This window comes from Phocoena phocoena, chromosome 6 (genome assembly GCF_963924675.1).
Source record: "Phocoena phocoena chromosome 6, mPhoPho1.1, whole genome shotgun sequence".
Classification (NCBI taxonomy): Eukaryota; Metazoa; Chordata; class Mammalia; order Artiodactyla; family Phocoenidae; genus Phocoena; species Phocoena phocoena.
The window spans coordinates 14,790,948-14,810,965 of record NC_089224.1 but is presented as its reverse complement, the minus strand read 5'-3'; the positions used below and the strand labels follow the sequence as shown (position 1 = coordinate 14,810,965).

Sequence of the window (20,018 nt, the reverse complement as noted above, 5' to 3'; positions counted from 1 at the left end):
TGGGTGAAAAGAAGAGATGAGATGGAGTAATCAGAGAAAGAAAAAGTGTTGCCATGGAAGGCCTTTTAAGGAGGACAGGATGTTTATCAGCACCACACGGTGTCCATTAATCACATAAGAATTTTGGATTTAGCAACAAGAGGTATCTTGACCTACTTTACAGGTGTTTCAATGGAGGTGGATGCCACATTCCAAAGCATTAAAGGGTAAATGGGAGATGAGGCATGAAGAAAATAAATGCAGACACCTCTTTTTTTATTTTTTTTATTTTTTTTTTTTATTTTTATTTTTTTTTGTGGTACGCGGGCCTCTCACTGCTGTGGCCTCTCCCGTTGCGGAGCACAGGCTCCGGACGCGCAGCCTCAGCGGCCATGGCTCACGGGCCCAACCGCTCCGCGGCACGTGGGATCTTCCCGGACCAGGGCACGAACCCGTGTCCCCTGCATCAGCAGGCGGACGCTCAACCACTGCGCCACCAGGGAAGCCCTGACACCTCTTTTTAAAAGACTGTAAAAGGATGAGAGAGATAGGATGGTAGCTGAAAGATGGCTCTGAGAGGAAACAGAGTGGGAGAGGCTGCTGATGTAGGAGAGAGGACACTTGAAATGATGGGTGAAATGGTTGGGCTCTAGAACTCGGGAGCATTCATTCTTCTGAGACAGCAAGAGAGATTCTGCACCGTTTGTGGCAGGAAAAGTAAATAAGAATAGGTGTAAATGGGTATGGTAGTGGGGAATTGAGGGCTTTTTGATGTGATGGTTTCTATTTTATTTGTGCGGTGGGAGGCAAGATTCTCTGCTGGGTGTTAGAAGAGTCATGGTTGGGTAGGAGGTTTGAATAGATTGGAGGTTTTAATTGCTGCTGTGGAGAGTGGAAAGGGGAGCCAAACGGGGATGGATAAGAAGATGCCCAGGCAACGCTGAGGGTCCTGTGGAGCTTGAAGCTGATATTTTTTTTTTTTTTTTTTTTTTTGCGGTACGTGGGCCTCTCACTGTTGTGGCCTCTCCCGTTGCGGAGCACAGGCTCCGGACGCGCAGGCTCAGCGGCCATGACTCACAGGCCCAGCCTCTCCGCGGCATGTGGGATCTTCCCGGACCGGGACATGAACCCACGTCTCCTGCATCGGCAGGCGGACTCTCAACCACTGCTCCACCAGGGAAGCCCCTGAAGCTGATAATTTTAAGTGACATCATATCTGTGCATGGCTTTATAATTTTCTTCTCTAGCTGAGAAGGCAGACTTCAAGGTTTGGGAGTTTTCCAGTTGAGTGTGACGGAAGATTGATGGGGCAAGCTATTTGAGGGCAATGCAATTGCATGGTTGAAGTGAAATTAACCATGGGTTTAAGGCTGGGCAGGGAGAGGATCGTGATAGGAGGGGGTCTGAAAGATCAGGAGAATGTAGATGGGTCAAGGTCCTGGCAGACGGGGTAAAGTTAAAGAACTGGTGTGAGTACAAATAAATGAGTAGGAGAGCTGTAAGGGAAAGATGTTGCAGTCAGAAGTAGAGATTTTGGATTTAAGTTTTCAGAATTGTACCATTTTCAGAAAAGGGTTGTATTCAACGAATTTAACTGGTCTGACATGGCCAATGACCAATCAGAGTAAACCATACACAGTCATACTGATGTGTACCTTTGGATTCCCAAGCGTGGGTATGGGGTTGAACAGAGGAAGGACAAGGAGTGTGAGCCCTGGATGAAGCATTTCCCTGAATATTGAATTTTTTCAGACTGAAGTTGTGACTTGAGGATGAAAAGGAAAATCATGAGTCTGTTACCACTATCATCGAAAATGAGAGAGGCAGCTCTTGTCAGTATCATGCCAAGATAATTTGGGGCTGGTTAACCGTGATAAAGAGAGGAGGAAAGTGGTAGAGTCAGGTGGGGCTGCTATAATAGAACACCAAATACTGGGTGACTTACAAACAACAGAAATTTATTTCTCACAGTTTTGGAAGCCAGAAATCCAAGATCAAAGCATTGGCAGGTTTGGCATCTGGCGAGGAGCTGCTTCTTAGTTCATAGCTAGGTATCTTCTCACTGTGTCCTCACATGGTGGAAGAGGCAAGGAAGCTCTCTCAGGTCCCTTTTATAAGGGCACTAATCCCATTCAGGAAAGCTCCACCCTCATGACCTAAGCACCTCTCAAAGACCACACCTCCTAATACCATTACCTTTGGGATTAGGATTTCAACATACGAATTTTCTTTTGGCGGGGGGGAACACCAACATTTAGACCATAGCAGCCTACGCCTCAGCTGGTCAGAAGTTTTACAGGACAGTGGCAGAGTCATATCCTGAACCAGTGTTAGGAGAAAGGCATATGGACCCCACTCTCCAACCTTGGGGATTTGGAAAGATAAGCAACCATTTGGGAAGATTGCAGGGAACAATGTTCTTTGAGGAACCAGTAAGACAAGAAATCAGAGGGGATATTAAAAGGGAGGATGAGATACAGTAGACTGTGTTTACCCTGCAATGGCAGAGTTTGGAATGAGGAGAGCAGTGGGAGGTTGATTCAGGGAAGAAGGACATAAAGCAATATGAAAATGTGCAGATAGGAGGATGCTAGATGTCAGAGAGGCTTAGACCTTGAGTGCTATCTTTGGAATGATTAGCAAGCTGCAAGGTTTAGTCATAGCAGTTTCCTGATGGATAGGGGATGGGGAGGATAGGAGCTCAGGCCAGTGTGGAAAGAGTGAGCCGTGGCCTGGAACGATTGTGCTTCCAAGAAATCCCAAGGCAGGTGAGCAGGCTGTCACTGGAATTGGTTCCAAGATTTTGACCAAATGTTGGAAACACCGACTGTCTCTTGTGGGACATGTATCTGGTTTTCCTACAGCAGAGTACACCTGCAGTGTGACTTAATTGTGCTAAAGTTGAGAATAACATTCTATCCTCAAATGGAAGCCATGAATCCCTTAGTGCAGAGTGGGGAGCCGAGATGCATTTAACTGGAAAGCAAGGGTCTGAATTAGTGAGTACTCAGTTTAGCCTGTTGTACGCTGTCTCCAGATACAGTGTCAGATAGCACATAGGTCTTCAGATGATACTTATCCAATAATTGGGCTTTGGTTAGTTGTTTGCAAAACGGAGTGATGTGCATTGTTTTTCAGATTTTACAGTAGAGTGATGGGGTGGGCTTGGCCAATATCTCACTCTGGTCCTCAGGTTCTTCAAAGGGCCATGGGGAATGCTGTTTATGGCAGAGCTTGAGTATAGAGAAGAAGAATTAGTGAACTGAAGGGTATTATAAAAATAAGTACATGCCAAATAACTAAGGATACAAGAAAACTTGATGTAGCTTGACTTGCAGATGACCTTATTCCTTCCGTGTTCCGGCTCTCCAGTATGAGGCCTTGCACAGACTTAGTGAATATCTAAACATGTTTGTCGATGAGTCTTTTGTTGCTCAGGTTACCAGGAGAAAGTAACAGCAAATGTATACTTTTATCACGGGTAGTGCTGGAAAGGAATATAGCTATGTGGTATTGTTATAAGCTGGCAGACTTAAGGATACCCAACTGGCAGCTGGAATTAGTTTTCCTGCTCACCATGGTAACATGCTCTCCACTCCCCAGCATACTCTGCTATTGCTGCAAAGGTCCCAGCATCCTAGTGGAGGAAGAGTCATGGATTAGTTGATGGTGGTCAAAAGATTTCCTTCCTTCCTTCCTTCCCTCCTTTCTCCACTCACAAATGCTTAGCGCATGCCAGCTTTGTGTTAAGTACCGGGAATACAAAGATGACGAAATCCTCTCTCCTTGCAAACAGCCTTCAGTGCAGTTTGCTACAAACTTGGGTATTCTGGGAAGGCTTCCCGGGTGATACAGGCTTTGGAGAATGAAAACGAGTTTGGGGAGAAGAATATTCATTAGCAGGAATGATAGGTGTGAAGTTAATATGTCAAAATAATGAGGCGGAAAAGGTCATGGTGTCTTTGGGGGAAGAATGAGAAATCAGCATTAACAAAATCTAGAATGCATACTGGAAAGAAGGGCCCAGATTTTGAGAGGCTTAAATTTGAAGTCAAGATGCCTGATTTTTGTCCTTTAGGCAGTGGGGAGCTGCTAAAGCAAGGAAGTGAAATGATCATACTTGCTGTTTAGTAAGATCCTTGTCGTGGCTGTGTGGAGGCCTCTAGGATTGAGGAACGGATTCAGTTATGTCAGAACAACTGGGACCTTGCTACTCGAATTATCCTCCGTGGAGTATCAGCTTCAACAGCAGCGTCACCTGGGAGCATGTGAGAAATGCAGACTCTTGGGCCTCACCCAGAGGTACTGAATCATTTTAACGAGATTCCCGGGTGATATGTGTGCACGGTAAATCGGAAGCTACGTTGATAGGTAGTGCTTAATGGCATTCATGTAGGACCCATGGGAGGGATGACCAGAACTTTTTCCTTCTCTTATACCACAGATTCACAAACCACTCCATGATCTTTTTATCCCCGTTTTTGAAATGCTGGGGGAAATCTTTAAATGTATATTTCAATCATTTGAGAAATTTTGAAAATTCTTTTAAGCCATGGCTTTTGGAAACATTTTTGTCACAGGTGGTTAATGTACGAGTGGGTTCAGGGAGGCATGCACAAGAGACTCTTATATCTGTGCTATCTTATTTCTTAAGTTTGGTGATGGGATGCAGGTGTTCATATATTACAATTTGCTGTTTTATGTAGGTTGCAATATTTTATCATTCATATTTGTAAACTCTTGATTCAACAGTAATTTTTAGTGATGTACAAAGGGAAAAAGGGCAAGAAACTTCATCCAATATGGTACCTCAAGACTCATGTCAGGGGTGGGAGAACATAAATGATGGTGGTAATATTCGTGTGAATGGTAATAGTTACATTTGCTGAGTGCTTAATAGATACTATTTTGGGTATACTCGCTATGTGCTAGACACCATATTAAGTGCTTTATGTATAACTCGCTGAATGCTCATGACCACTCTAGGTGGTAGGACCTATTATTTATCATGATTTCATAGGGACATATTTTTAAAAATTTTATCAAAGTATAGTTGAATGATAATGTTGTGCTAATTTCTGCTGTATACCACAGTGATTCAGTGATACCCATGTATGCATTCGTTTTCCTATTCTTTTCCATGATGGTTTATCACAGGATATTGAATATAGTTTCCTGTGCTATACAGTAGGACTTTGTTGTTTATCCATTCTATATATAATAGTTTTTGCATCTGTTAATCTCAGACTCTCACTTCATCCCTCCCCCACCCCCATTCCCCTTGGCAACCACAAGTCTATTCTCTATGTCTGTATGTTTCTGTTTCATAGATAAGTTCATTTATTTTGTATCTTAGATTCCATATATAAATGATATCATATGGTATTTGTATTTCCCTTTCTGACTTACTTCACTTAGTATGACAATCTCTAGGTCCACCCATGTTGCTGCAAATGGCATTATTTCATTCTTTTTTATGGCTGAGTAATATTCCATTGTATATATGTACCACATCTTCTTTATGCATTCATCTGTCGATGGACATTTAGGTTGTTTCCGTGACTTGGCTATTGTAAATAGTGCTGCTATGAACATAAGCGTTCATGTATCTTTTTGAATTATAGTTTTGTCAAGATATATGCCCAGGAGTGAAATTGCTGGATGATATGGCAACTTTATTTTTAGTTTCTTGAGGAACCTCCGTACTGTTTTCCATAGTGGCTGCACCAATTTACATTCCCACCAACAGTGTAGAAGTGTTCTCATAAGGATATTTTCATAGATGGAAAAAAAAAAGTGTGAAGATGTTAGATACCTGGCTCAAGGCCACAAACTAGAATTTGGACTCAGTTCCCGGAAATCCCAGATCTAAGTTCTTAATCACTACACTATAGTATAGTATATACACAGCCTCTCTGCATAAATAGATACTGATTGAAGACGATTAAGGATAAAGGATCATAATGAAATAAATGTACTCTTTTTCCTCGGCCAGGTCAGAGCAAAGCAAATGCAATACATTTTTGGCTTTGGGGAGACAATTCTCATAGCATTTGTTAGCTGTCTTCTGTATATCTAAACTTGGGAAAATGCAGTTTGGAGCTAGAAATGAATGATATTGAGAAACATCCCATTTGAATTTAAAATATGGAGAAAATCCACTAATTAAAAAAATAAACTATATAAGACCTCTCTTTGAAACATCTACACTGCACAAGTCCCCAATTTTCTGTGACTGAACTTGTAACCTTCCTTCTAGACCCAGGTAAATGTCATTCTGTTGGAAATCTTTTCCCCATTTTCCAAGATGGGCCACCTCCTCCTTTCGTTCACGTCCCCTCTACCTGTGATGATAATAATAATAGCCGACACTTACTACATTACGGTGTGTTGAACATGTTGTTAGCACTTAACTTATTTTATCTTCTTCTAACAGCCCCACGGACAGTTATCACTATCCTCATTTTACAGAGGAAGAAACTGATGTATTTTGAGATTAAGTAACTTGTCTGACATCATGCAGAGACAGAATTCAAATTTTAGTAGTCTGACCCTGGAGCTGGATCTTTATCACCACAGAGCTATCTGCCTCCCTTCCCACATGGATTCAATTGTCTTTTCCCCTCTTCTGACTCTTTCTAAATCATTCATTAAAGTATTGAGTGTATCTTGCGAATTGGGTTTTCTTTCCAGTGCTGGGAATGCATTGGTGAACAAGCAAAGGTGCTTCCCCTCTCGGCAAAGGGTGGAGGGCAACATCTTCTAGAAAGTGAGAACAGCATAATTAAAGGTGTGGAAGGGAGAGAGTGAACAGTCCTTCGCAGAGCTCCTTCATGGGTGGAGCATAGAGTTCACTGAACAGAAGGGTGAGTCTTGAGGCTGGAGAGCTGAGCAGAGCCAGACCATAAAGCTTCTTCCAGCGTTGTAAGGAGTTTGGGTTGCAATTTTACTGTGAGGGTAATGGTTTTGAGGACATTCGGAGAATGTGCATTTAAAGTATATTCATTTACATATTGGCACTTCATTTAGCGACTTTAAAGAAACTAATCAGCCATTAACTTCATGTTCAGAAAGTCTCATTCAAGAAGTTTTTTTAAAGAATAACAATGAAAGACATTGGGGAAAAAAAAACCCAAGAAAACGTAACACTTTATTATTATTTGTTATCTTAGAAGGAATTCACCAAAGGCTTCATATTATGCTATGGCATCTTTAATTATAAAAATAAGCAAATAAAATAACTTGCATCTGTCATTACCATGATATGTTTCATAACCTTTATATGCACATGGAGCTTAAAAATGTAATTTAACAATAAATAATGACATATACCAGATATGCTCACTGTTTATTCCAGTACTCAGCCAAAAACCTAAATATCATTTAAATTATAAATACATAATGCAAATATAATGGCACAAAAATGTCTAAAGTGCAACCAAATCACAAGAGAAGAATCATGCAAACTGGTCTAGGTCAGCCCCGGAATCTGTGTAGCGAACACAAGACAAAGCTTTGGAAGTTTAAGGGGGACTTGGAGGGAGCAGGATGGGAAGAAGAGAAGCAAAAAACTAGCAACATTGTGAGAACTGCTTCTTTCCATATGTGTAGATATATGTATTATAGATACATATATAAATATTATTGTGGGGAGAAAAGGAGGGGGGGGTACCACGGTTTGAAGAGGTCACAGCAAATCAAAGAGAATCCACTGGACGGAAGTAAGAGAGAATTTTGTTAGGAATACTCATGGACTACTCGTTGCATTGGGGTCCTGGCTTAGTGGGTTTGAGAAATGGACACAACACACAAAACCGTAATAGCTTTTCTGGTTTGGAGAAGCCAGCCTTGCCTGCAGGGGAGGAATGGGTGAGGGAGGGAGAGGGATAGTCAACTTAGAGTATGATCTACCTGATTTCCAAGAGGCTAAGGCAGTGTCCATATGTTTGGGGACCTGGGGATGGGACAGTTCTGAGTATAAAAATGCTCTTAACAATCTGATGTCAGCACGCTGAGAGGCTGTGTGGGGACAAAGGCAGCCACGCTTGTGCTGCTGCTGGGTCTGTTGCATTCGCTCTTGGTCCTTGAGCAGCACGTTACTGGTTTTAAAGGCTTTGTGGTAAAGTTGTATTGCTTTTTGTTTTTCTGGGGATGTGCCCTCCCTCCTCCCACCAGCATCCCTAACACTCGATTTGGGCAAATCTGGAGTTTATCCTAGTGAGAGTCAAGCACCAATGGTTTCTACCTAAGCGAGTTTGGAGTGGCCCTTACAGTCCTACCCCTCCTCCTTCTTCCTCTCTCAACATTGACCTTTGGTGGGCAGTGACGCTCCTAAGGGACTGTTGGGTTCAAGGACAGTGACCCTGAGAAACTACTGTTGTTCATAGCTAGGTTAATCATTTGGCTTTGGTGGTCGCCATCTTGTAAACATCACGGCAGAAATGATCAAACCGCCAGGTCTTTTTTTCCTCTTTCTTTCATTTTTTTTTTTTCTTTTTTCTTTTTTGCAATCCTACAGAGATGGCCCAGCTGCCAGGACTACTTTGGCAGGCAGCGTGCTACAGGACAAAAATGTAAGAGGAGTCTATTAAGGCTGGACAGCCCAGGGTTATTTATACCCCCTCAGCCCCAAGTCCCCCAAACTAAAGACCCAAAGGCTGATTGACTCATTCCTGATTGAGTTAATGGAAAGCCTCCTACCCCATCATCAGGCTGCCAGAGTACCAGGCACTGATGAAAGGCAGAAAGTCAAGAACTGCCACTTCCCAAGGTATAGCAGGCCTTATCACACTCTAAGTGGTCCAAGCCCAAAGGGATGCTCTTTTTGGTTCCTGTAATTCTCAGTTGGATGTGACAGAGCTGTTTCAGGAGAGGTCTAAGTCAAGAGTAGCCTCTGGGTTGAGGTGGGCTGGGAGATTAACATCTTGCCTGGGGTCCTTCAGATAAACCTGTTGGTTTTTCCTATCTCATACAGGCCCATCTTAAGTTCTGATGTTGAATAAAACTACTTCTACCCCCTTAGTTATAAAAAAGGCCACAAGGAGCATTTATGTGGATATCTGGAAGTGAGATAGTTATTCCATTCCCAGGAAAAGAAAAATAAAGCTAAGTTACAAAACTAAATCTATATGCAATAAAGTTATTATATACTGCTTTGTTGAAGCAGAGTCCTCTGGAATTTATGTACAGTACATTAGTTTTCACCTGTTTATATTCCACAGTTAGACCTTAAGATTCTCTGGATTTAAGACAATTGTTAAAGATACTTTTAAAGCTCTGAGCAGTTACAGTACATAGAGATGTTAGCTTTTTGTTTTTCATTAGATGCAAGAAGAGGCAGGCTCCAAGTCTGGTTGGAGAGCCAGGCTCGAGCAATTTGGTAAATGTGTTGGGAAGGAAATTAGACATTGAGGATCAAGACCGTAAGACACTAGCTCATGAGAGATCAAGAATTCAAATATGACATTCATATTCGTCCATGGCCAGCACAGATTCATAACACGAATTCCACTGAGCATCTTTATGAGCGTTTTAAGACATGCATTTAAATTAAGTTGCTTCTTACCAGCTAACTCTACTGGGGCAACCATTCTAAAGGGTTCCACATCTTCAAATTACAAAGTCTGGGGAATTACATGAATGTTTTGTGTTTGAGAGTCATTGGAGGGGAGCTGGGAAAAGACCTGGTAGAGGAAAGTGGTAAAAGAGACCACTTTCTCCTGAGGAGAGGCAGAAAAGATCACACGTGTTCTGTTGGTGAGAATGCCGCCATCGAAGAATGTTGAGAGATTGATTACAGAAGCCTAGTTTCATGCAATTTTTTTTTTAAGGGGGGGATAGAAAATAGGAACTACTTAAAAAAAATCAAACCAGGCACAGTTCACTCGAAGTTGGTGAGCGAACACCCTTAAAATGATCGTAGTTTGGTGAGGTTGTGAATACCTCTCCCCGGCTATGCACTCTCGTGGGAGGTGCGTTTGATGAGGGAGGGAGAGGCCACCTCACCTCGGAGGCTCCTGAGGAGGACTTTCAGCTTCTGTGGCTCGTTGGCACGCCTCCTGTTGAAGTCAGCTCGCTGGTGTGTGTGGGCACAGTGGTCTGTCTGCAGGATGTGAAAGAGGCTGGCCATGTTGGGTCCGATTTTCTCCATCAGGCTGTCTCTGATTGTGCTGACTGTGTCTTCGTCACATTCCAGTAGGCTTCGGACAAGTCTGTTATAGTATCTGCATTGGGAAAGAGAGGGTCATTCGGTGAGAGCAAGGTAAGACCCAGGCTTTCATCTGGGCTCCAGTCAACACCCGTCCTGAACGGCCAGATGAAGCACCCACGAATAGTTGCCTCAGCTGAAGGTGGCTTTTGCTTCTAACCTTTAGGCAGTGTCTTCTGAGTGTGAGTGCTTGCGCTGCCTGGATTTACCGCCCAGTGCAAGACAGCTCTGTGTTCACGTTTCGAGCTCAGGAGGCTGAGATCGTACTTTGAATAGTAGGCTCGTGGCGATGTCTAAAATGTTTAGAAAGAGAGAATCGTGGAGCTAGGTGGGATCACAGAGATGATTTAATGACTCTTTCATCATTTCATTGTATAGAGAAGAAACTAAGGTGGGAGAGCTGAAGTGACTTGTCTGAGGTCATACAGTGGGCTAGTGGTCGAAGCAGGACTTAGTCAAATGTATGAGGTGACCCAACCCTCACACTTATGTTTTAATAGTCATTGCACATGGATGCAATCATTTGCAGTTATTTTGGTGCCTCTTTGCGATTTTTCTTTTTCTTGGTGGGGTGTGTGTGTGTGTGTGTGTGTGTGCATATTCTGATTAATTTCTATCTTTTTTTTTTGGCCGTGCCGAGTGGCATGTGGGATTTTAGTTCCCTGACCAGGGATCAAACCCGTGCCCCCTGCAGTGGCAGTGTGGAGCCCTAACCACTGGACTGCCAGGGAAGTCCCTAAATTTCTGTTTTTAAAGGAGATCCCTGTCTTCAGTATCTCATGCATTTTTCTACTCAGTCTAATTTCCCTGTCATACACTTGGCTAGCCTCTCTGAAGGCTGTTGTCTCACCTCATTTTCAGTCTTCTTGCAAAGGTATATTGCAGTCAGAGGGCCAGATGCCAGGCAACAAGGATATTTAAATAGAAAGATTGGTGATCCTTAGTGGTTTGTGCTTCAGTAGTTTCAAAAAGCCTTCTCCCACTGCTCTAGATTGTGTGGCCCTCTCCTTTTTTGGGATGTTTTATAGATATTGGGTTACCATCGTACAGGTCAGCATTTGATGGTTTATTGATGGTTTTATCTTCCTGACTAGGCTGTAAACTTATTGAAGGCAGGATATGTGTCCTTATTCTTTGTATCCCTCATGTGCCATGTCCTAGGGCTATAGTACCTGCACACTGTCGTTCTGTTGATTTCTTTTGTGGCCACTGAGAGAATGGAGCTTTCAAAATAGAGTTCTTTCCAATGTCATGATTCCCAAAAGAAAAAATTATCTGTAGGTCTTCTGGTAAGTTTTACAAAAGAATTTAGGTTTGGCATAAATTTCCTTCATCTTTGGTGCAAGTTCTTTAAACCTCCAAAATGCTGCAGCTAACTGTTATGGCTCAGAAAGGATAAAACTGTCTTAATATATTTTTTTTCCTGAAGACCATGGTTTAATCATTTTAAATAGTCACAGGACATGTTTCCACACATCAGGTGACAGTGAAGAAGATGTGAAAACAATTGTGTAAATGTTGTACAGCAAATAGTCCTAGGCAATACTCCCTTTGATGCAGGTTTTTGAAAAATCAGTACATATGGGTTAGACAGCATGGGAACTACCAAAAAAAAGATGGAGTCTTTTATGACATAGAGAACACACTTAAACCTTGTCATTGACCTTTTATCAGTAAACTCTCTAATAGTTAAGGCATATAAATTACTCATCCTATTATTTGGGAAGACACTTCAGGTATTTCCCAATTTGAATTGGGATGCATTTGCTCCATTTCGAGGTGGCAGTTGTCAGAACCCATTAGCTCTGTGTTCACTAATTAGGGACTGTCCTAATGACGGTGGTCTGCAGCATTTATGTGGAGAGACCCTTTCCTCAGAGGAGCCCGAGGACTGCCGAACCACAAGATCTGCCGTGAAAAGAAACCTGTTTATTTTTAACTCACCTCACAGAGCACAGGATCAAACATCTTTCCAGAATAACTTAACCCCCCAGAGAGGTCCTTTCAAGGATGTACAGTAAATAGAGTGGAATGTGGGCACTGAAGCAAAGCCATCACCCTTCTGTGAGGGAGCAGAACCAAGCTGGGGACAGAGGGAGAAATGTGTCTGGGTCTCCGATATAGTCCTGGCTCTACCCCTCCCACGAGGGAGGATTATATCCAGCTGTTGGTAAAACTGGGATTCCCTGGCACAGAGACACATTTTCCAACCCTTTGGAATTATAAAGCACATGAGTCAAAGCAGATCTCACTTGGATGGGGAAATGGGGAGAAAAGTGGTTTTGGAAAAACTGAGAATAAACTACTTTGTACCATTAGCTTCAGACATCTACACACCCACACAGATCCCCAGGAATCTCCTGGGCTCTGCTAGGATGTGGGTCCTCTGGATCTCTTTGTCTATTTCAAACGGTGATTAGATCCTAGAGAAAAAGGTTTCTGACCCCTCATCTACCTGCCCCTCAATAAGGACTTTATAACTTAGAAGTTAACCCTTCCACTTCTAGAAAGAAAGAACTGTTCACACCAAATGATCTTCCAAATGGGCTGGAGAGGATGATCTTTCCTTATATCAACATGGAAAACTCAAGTCTGGATGAAGAAGTCTAACACCAGTAAGGAAACTAAGCTTCTGTAACTAGCCTCACCTCTTTAAGGTCAGACGCGTTCCTCTGGCCCCCACTTTGTCAAAACACCTCTTCTCCATCTCTGAGAGAGCCTACCTTTACCGTTACTTTCTCTGTTGGCCCCGATAGGCCACCTGTTCTTGGTGCTTCTTGAGGATGACTCTTGCCAGCCTGACTGTTCTTAGCGACTCCCCCCAAATCTACCCTTAGCTTCTCCCATGGAGCTGGTTACCTCAGCAAGGGCAGGCTAAGAGAGCTCCTTGGAATAGATAACAGCCATGGCTCCAGTAGCGGCTCCTCCGAGTGTGGGAAACCTATCAGGCTGCCTTGATGACAACACCGTTTGCCTGAGCAAGCAATAGATCAATCCCACACCTCTCTATTGAGGACCAGAATATGGCGTTGACCTCTGGGGTTGTGTGGGCTGATGAGACAGACCTTTCCTATCTCTAAGCCACTCAGTGAGGTTATTGAAGAGATTTAGCAATTGTCATGTATGCCTTGATCACTGTCTTGGACCAAGACTTGATGTTACTATAGCTATTGGTGAGAGCTGTACACAAATTTAATTGTTGATCACCAGGGGGTACATTTATTCCATTCTACTGGGAATTCCATTTTTGGATTGTGGATTTTATCTGCAGGTTTTAGTGGCTGCCATTTTTGAAGTGGAAATCAAATAGCCTGGCTCAGGGCCATGTGAATTGTAGGCTAGCTGTGTGACCTTCAGCAGGTCACCCCTCTCTCTGGGTCTCTGTTCTTTAATCAGTAAAATGAGGCAGTTAGTCTAGATAACCTTTATGGTCATTTCCAGCTATGACATTTTGTGTTTCTGGGGTTCAGTATATACGCACCTTCTCAATTTAACAAAAAAATAGTGCAGCTCTGCTTAAGGCCCATCCTTGGCAGGAAGAGTTACAACTATTTAAGAGGGTGCCTTTCTTCATCTTTATGGGGGGTGGTGGTGGGATGTACTCCCGAGACTTAATGGGCTAAGTGTTCAGATCACCCAGCCTGGAAGGACCCTTTAAAGCATGTTTCTTTCCTTGCCCTTTGAAAATTCCATCACTGACTTCTTTCCTCGGTAAAGAATAAGATCAGATATTCTCCATAGCTACTGTTTCAGCCATGCTTACCCAAATACACACATACTGCCTAGGAACAGTTGTGTGTGAAGGTTTATAAATAGTCCTTTGTTTCCCTTGATCAATATTATTCTTCTGTTTCCTGTTCCCTATCCATGCCCTAGAGAGTTGGAAGCTTTGTCAGTTTTCCCATCTGGATCTGGATTGGTTTAATTTCTTCTCAGGCCTCATGCTGTCCAGCCTGCTTGATCAATTGTGCCTGCTTCCCTCATGGTTGAAAGTAGAGTTTACAAATTCAGCCAGGGGGACACTCCAGCTATCCTTTGTGTTCTAAGGGCACTTCTGTCATGGAAAACCTCCCTGTTCGGGCTCCTGGTCCAGTCACAGGCTTTTGGATTCTCCCAGGCCCAAATCTCATGCTAGATAAGTCACAGGAAGGGGGAATGAACCTGTAACTACTTCCTTTCACAATTCTTTGCCAACTGGCACAACATAGCGTGTATCTATGGTGGGACAGAGGCTGGGAAAGCAGGATGTTTCAGAGGAGTGAGGAGCTTAAATAGAGCAAATCGAGCCCAGCATGGAACCGGAAATCTCTAGCTCTGAGCAGGAATAACACGAGCCAGTTCGAGTGAAGTAACTGGAGAAAGGTAAGAGCTGCATGGAGGATTCTAGTCTTCAAGAGATGACCTTCCTTAATAAGGATGATTCTTCTAAGATGATAAAGGGAGATAACTAGACTCCTGTGACCCTTTTCTAAAGGTGGTGAAAACAAGGCACCTATTGAAAAGAACAATGGCCTGGTTAAAAACTCCTGTTACTAGTCTCTTCTTAGATTGTTAGGATCACCGGTCCAGAATCTGTATTCTCCTTTCTGTAAGACCTCCTCTTCCTAACGGAAGACGCTACCTCAGTTGAATTAGAGATATTAGTATTGTCTCAAAACTGGCCACATGCCATATTATAGATCATGAGTTGTCACTGGACCATTAAAGATCAAAACTTAGAATAATGACTGTGCTAACATATTCCTGCCCCCCAGCTACCACATAAACACATACTAAAGAGACAGGGCACTTGAGATAAATGCTGAATTTGATTTTCCTGTTCTCAGAAAATCAGGACCACGACAGAGTCACTTTCAAGGACTGAACAAATGATTTTTATAAACTGACATGAGGTTCTGAAGAACAATGATCTATAGTTAAGAGTGAATCAGAAATTTACAGAGTTTAACGTCAGAGGCCTTAACCTTTCCCTGAGGAGGAGCTACTTCTCCCGTTTTCCAGTTGCATGTATGTACATGACTAACCCACTGGTAAGCCCCAGAAGGACTAGGTTATTGCCAGTATCTGAAGAAGGGTGGCAGCATCTGGCTAGGAAATTAATCAGGTAAGTCTGCGTTAGCGCTCCTGTGGTCAGAACAGCACATTAAGGTCTGATCTTTGTGAATATGTGCAGATTTGGCTGGAGAGTCAAAGAATCATAGCCCTTCAGGACTAGGAGTCAAGTCAGTGGCATCACAGTAGGCTGAACTTGACCGTTCTGCACTGCCCCTACCATGCCTCCATGCTAGCCCCATCAGCACCTTTCTGATCTTGATCACAGATGGGGAAGCCCAGGTCTTGCCAGGAAACTTTCTACGCCATGGAATGAGCATGTCTGCCATCTCATGTCTTAGATGTTCACACCTGGCTGGTAAAGACAGTGAGTCAAGGGCACAGAAAGGCACGATGCTCAGATATCACTAGCTCAGTGGCTTGGGATCAGTTTAGAATACTAAGATGAGAATGTGATCTGGGGAGTCACCAGAACACCCTTCCAGGAAATCTTGGACTAGACAAACGGGATAACAGACCTGGAAGGGACCACGGGAATCATCTAGTCTAGCCACTTTACTTTTCACAAAGGAAATTTGAGTCCCACCAAAGTCAGATGGTTCGCTCTGGGCTACTCAGTGAAATATCTGATTGGGCTTAGGATGGACTCAAATATATGCAGTTTTAAAACTCTGCATTATGACATTTGACCAAGGTTTTCATAATGGCCAGTTGTACTGTGCATAGTCATGATTTCAGCCCAATTTGATGTCTCAGAATCTTGTTTCCATAAACTTCACAGTTCCCTTCAGGCTTATGGAAGGAAATAGACAATGCATGCGGATGAAGTTTTCTATTAGCTGCATGGAGAGACTTTTCCTATAACAGTGAAAAAAAAAAAAAAATCCAGGCTGCTTGAGCTGTCACAACCAATCACAAACATATTTTTTTTCCTGCAAAAGCTGGGAAGACTGCAAGCTAAAATAAGAGCATCACTGTGGCAATTTAACTCCTTCTGTGTCTGGTTCTGCTGACCAACCACTCCCCCTCCCCCCGAACTGCCAAACGAGTGGACTCATTTTGTACCTGTTGGAGAAGTGATTAGGGAGCTGGACGACTTCCGTGATGGCTTCAGGGTTCCGCTTGGCGACACTACACACGTTCAGCTTGCTGTAGCACTCCTCCTGCACCTCGGCAATCATCCTCTGGAAAGTGGAGCACCTCCGAATGGCCAGGAAGACCTTGGAGGTGACCCCGTTGGCGATGCACTTTAAACTCTCTTTGACAAATGCTTTTCCCTGCCGAGGAAGGGAGGGTAGGAGGACAAGATTTAGCTTGAGCTGACAAGAGAGGACAGGGCCTGTGATATGTGGAACTTAAGGGGGCTCTCCTTGGCACTGTCTCATGGCCCTCGCTGCATGTCCTTGCAATAAGCGAACTGTACCCTGCGAGCAGGATTTTTTAAAAAGTCCCTATTCCCTTAGACTACCTTGAGGATTGAGCTACATGGAAATGAAATGAGATGAGAAAAAGAGATGAACCATAAACAACCACCCTTCAGCCTAAAAATAGCCATAATATGGTTTTGTATTCTTGGGATTGAGATTTGATAACTCAAATCACAAGCTAGTAAAAAAAAAAACCAAAAAAAAAAAAAAAAAAAAACAAGCGAGTATGCCGGCTCTTCGTGAGAAGAACTTCTTTGTTAGAAGAACATTTTTATTTCCTCTTGAAGAGGCAAAGATTTTCCGCTCATCACCCCTCCCTTAGAAGACAGCCTCTGTCAGCCTGTTACAATTGTGCATTGGAGTGGGTGGAGAGTGGCTTATATAGAACCTATTTCTTGGCCAAAAGTGTGTGTGTGTGTGTGTGTGTGTGTGTACACACGTTGAAAATTGAGATGAGAATTTAGACTGGGGAGGCTGAGAAGCAGAGCTGGTTCCCTACAAGCCCGGCTCCTAAGAACAATAGTCTCATACACTGTTAAAGACAAGCAGCCAGTTGTGAGCAGGGGTCAAGGTCTTATTACCTGAGTGTCAAATTTAGCAGCGCTGTACAAGAAGGATTTACAGATGTCGTACATCCCATCTGTGTCACAGGTGGAGTTTTCCAGGCATGCAAAAGCTCCACAGCCAACCTGCAGAGCGCTGTTGAGGCAGCGAACCACTTCAGCTGAAAGAGACAAATCCATCCAATCTGGGTCAAACGGTGAGGACAGTCTGGAGGGATCAAGCTGATGTGGAGGCAAAATTCAAGCAAAAGGGGTCAGAAGAACTTATCCTAGAAGTCTGTGACGGGGCCAGTAGATAGAACCATTCCGAGCCGGGTGGGAGTGAAGAAGAGAGGGGACAGACAGATCCCTTTTGCTTATAAGAACCAGAGAACATGGAGGAAGGGAATGAGTTTTCCCTCGGAGATACACTCTCTTGGTCTTACCATCACACACAGTTTTGGTGGCTGGATAAGTAAGGTTGGAGTATGAGGCATGCCCAGTGCTTAAAGCAGCTCTGCAGAATCCAAGGGCATCCCTTAAAGGCTGAAAGCATGGGAAGGTAGATGGTAGTGGTGGGTGGTCAAGTTTAGGAGGAGGAAGGACCAGGGAATCCATTTGGCTTCCAAAAAATACACTCCAGAGTCAGAAGGATGGAATTTTGGCCTAAATGGCAGAGAAGAATTTGCCAGGAGTCCACTAGGAGACCCTTCTGATTTAGGGCTTTTAACTTACCTTCCTATTGGCAGAAAGAAATCTGATCCGTTCATGTTTCATCGCAACCCCCCACTATAGGACAGTGCTTAGAGGTATGCATAATCTCTCTCATATTAAAAGCCCTTTTTTTTAAAAAAAAAAAAAAAAAGAAACACAGGTGTAGAATAACCAGGCCAAGGCAACACTTGTGCAAGACTGGAAGAAAACCGCAGAGAACTTGCATGAGGCTTTCTACATTCTGGATAAGATCTTCCATAAAAGTAATTTCTCTCCTACAGAAGAGGGGTGTTCTGGCAGGCAGCTCCGCGAGAAATGATCTGCAGCCTTCATACCATAGGAGTCTCCTCTGAGATCAAAAGCACGGTTCGGTTAGGCGGCCCCTCCCCCTCCCACCACCCGCAGCCTCTGGGATGTTACAAGTCATTTCCCTAATTATATATTTCCACGGGTTCAAATGATAACTTTGCTTTAAGCAGTTTTAATATGCATTAGGATTGCTATTGTTTTTGGCAAGCTTGAATTGTGAATCACTGCATCTCTATAGCAACTAAGTACAAAAGGAAGTGAAGCAAAGCCCTCCTCTCGGCAGGGACCTGTGCTCTTCCGAGGGGAGCAAGCGTCTGCAGCATTTGGACACCTGCGAGCCCATCTTTGCTGACAGTTGGGGGAGAGAGAGCAGTCATGGAAGGGGAGCAAGCTGGACAAGCGAAGTCCAAAGACAGAGGTGTCAATGCCGGCTTCCTACGGACTCTCTTCCTTTAGAGACCAAGATAATACACAATTAACTGCTCAAGGAGTCAGGGCTAGAGTGAGACCTCTCCCTTGGAGAAATAGCTGCTACGTTTCACAGACACTCTTTTTCGAGGGGCTCTCTAGCCACGGGGCTGCGTGGGGACTGAATGGAGCCCGAGAGAGCAGGGAGGGACAGAAGGAACAGTGTCGAGGGTGGGATGTGTAGGGTTTTCTCTGAATCTGCCCTGGATTTGTCAGACTGGAGGGCTATGGTTCCGTAAATCAGTCTGCAAGAGGAGCTTTCTGTGTGTTCTCTGGAGGGGCAGGGAAGTCAAGTTATAGGGTCTTCAGGGTAAAGAAAGAGGGACAGCATCAGACAAGTCACGTCTCACCTTAAGATCAGCTTCAGCTTCTGGAAAGTATAGAGAGCGCTTTGAAGCATGCCAACATTCAAGTCTTTCCCCCGCCCCCTCCCCGCCAAGAGGGTACGTGCCAGATTTCAGGCAATCAGGCTAGGCTTATGCAATGAAATACCCTCAGCAGAGCGCCCAGCTTCTTCGTTAGTTGCATGCAATTTATTAAACAAAGGAGCTCCACTTCCTAAGGCTATTGGATTACCCTGGCAGTTTATTGCCATCAGGCATGAAGCACATTTATTATCAAGATCAGCCGTCACAGACACAGTTGCAAAAGCGAGAGGCAAATGAGGACAGCTCTTTGGGGGAGAAACCGGTCCTGGGTTTGCCGCTTACCTGAGTTCTGAGCTGCCACCCGGGCTTTCCTGGGGCTCACAGAATCATTCTGCTCCGCCTCATGGGTTGCAGAAGCACTGATCACCAGCACCAGAAGCACTGCTGAGTTTTGGAGCATTCTCTGAGAAGTTTCCGCTAAGTTGTTGGTTTTTTTTTTTTTTTTCCTCCCCCCCCTTTCCTCTTTCCCTCTCCCGGCTCGAGTGAAGATGTGGATCTGGATACACTGAGAGCCTAGGTGAGGATTTGATGAGGATCTTTTTGCTGCTGCTGCTGCTGCAGTCGCTGCTTCTTGCACCTCTGGCTTTTGCAAACTGGGGGCCCAAGAGCTGCACCCAGGGATTTTATAGCCGTTCTTATCGGTCCTCAGGATCAGGGACCAATCAGGTCCCTCAACTGGTCTGGCCAGCCAATCGGAGGGCATGCTCATTGGGCTGGAGCTGTTTGACTTCTTAGAAATATTTTCCAGCAAATTAAAAGTACCTGCTGCCAATGTCTTATACGTGTGTGTGACTGTGTGTGCAGAGATGTGTGAAAAAGCTATTTTCACAGAATTAAGGGATGACTTTGTATTGATCTAACGAAAGGGAGATCATATGGCCATCTCAACAAG

General features: G+C 43.9%; 1 protein-coding gene across 1 annotated transcript; it reads right to left on the bottom strand.

The window, feature by feature from the left end:
* Positions 1-8,940: 8,940 nt before the first annotated feature.
* Positions 8,941-19,627, bottom strand: STC1 (stanniocalcin 1). The gene is made up of 4 exons (XM_065879167.1): positions 19,409-19,627; positions 17,247-17,389; positions 16,304-16,515; positions 8,941-10,202 (listed from the first exon to the last, which is right to left on the bottom strand). Exons 1-4 carry the CDS (start codon positions 19,524-19,526, stop codon positions 9,932-9,934), a joined length of 744 nt encoding a protein of 247 aa, XP_065735239.1. The 5' UTR covers positions 19,527-19,627; the 3' UTR covers positions 8,941-9,931.
* Between the last annotated feature and the right edge of the window lie 391 nt (positions 19,628-20,018).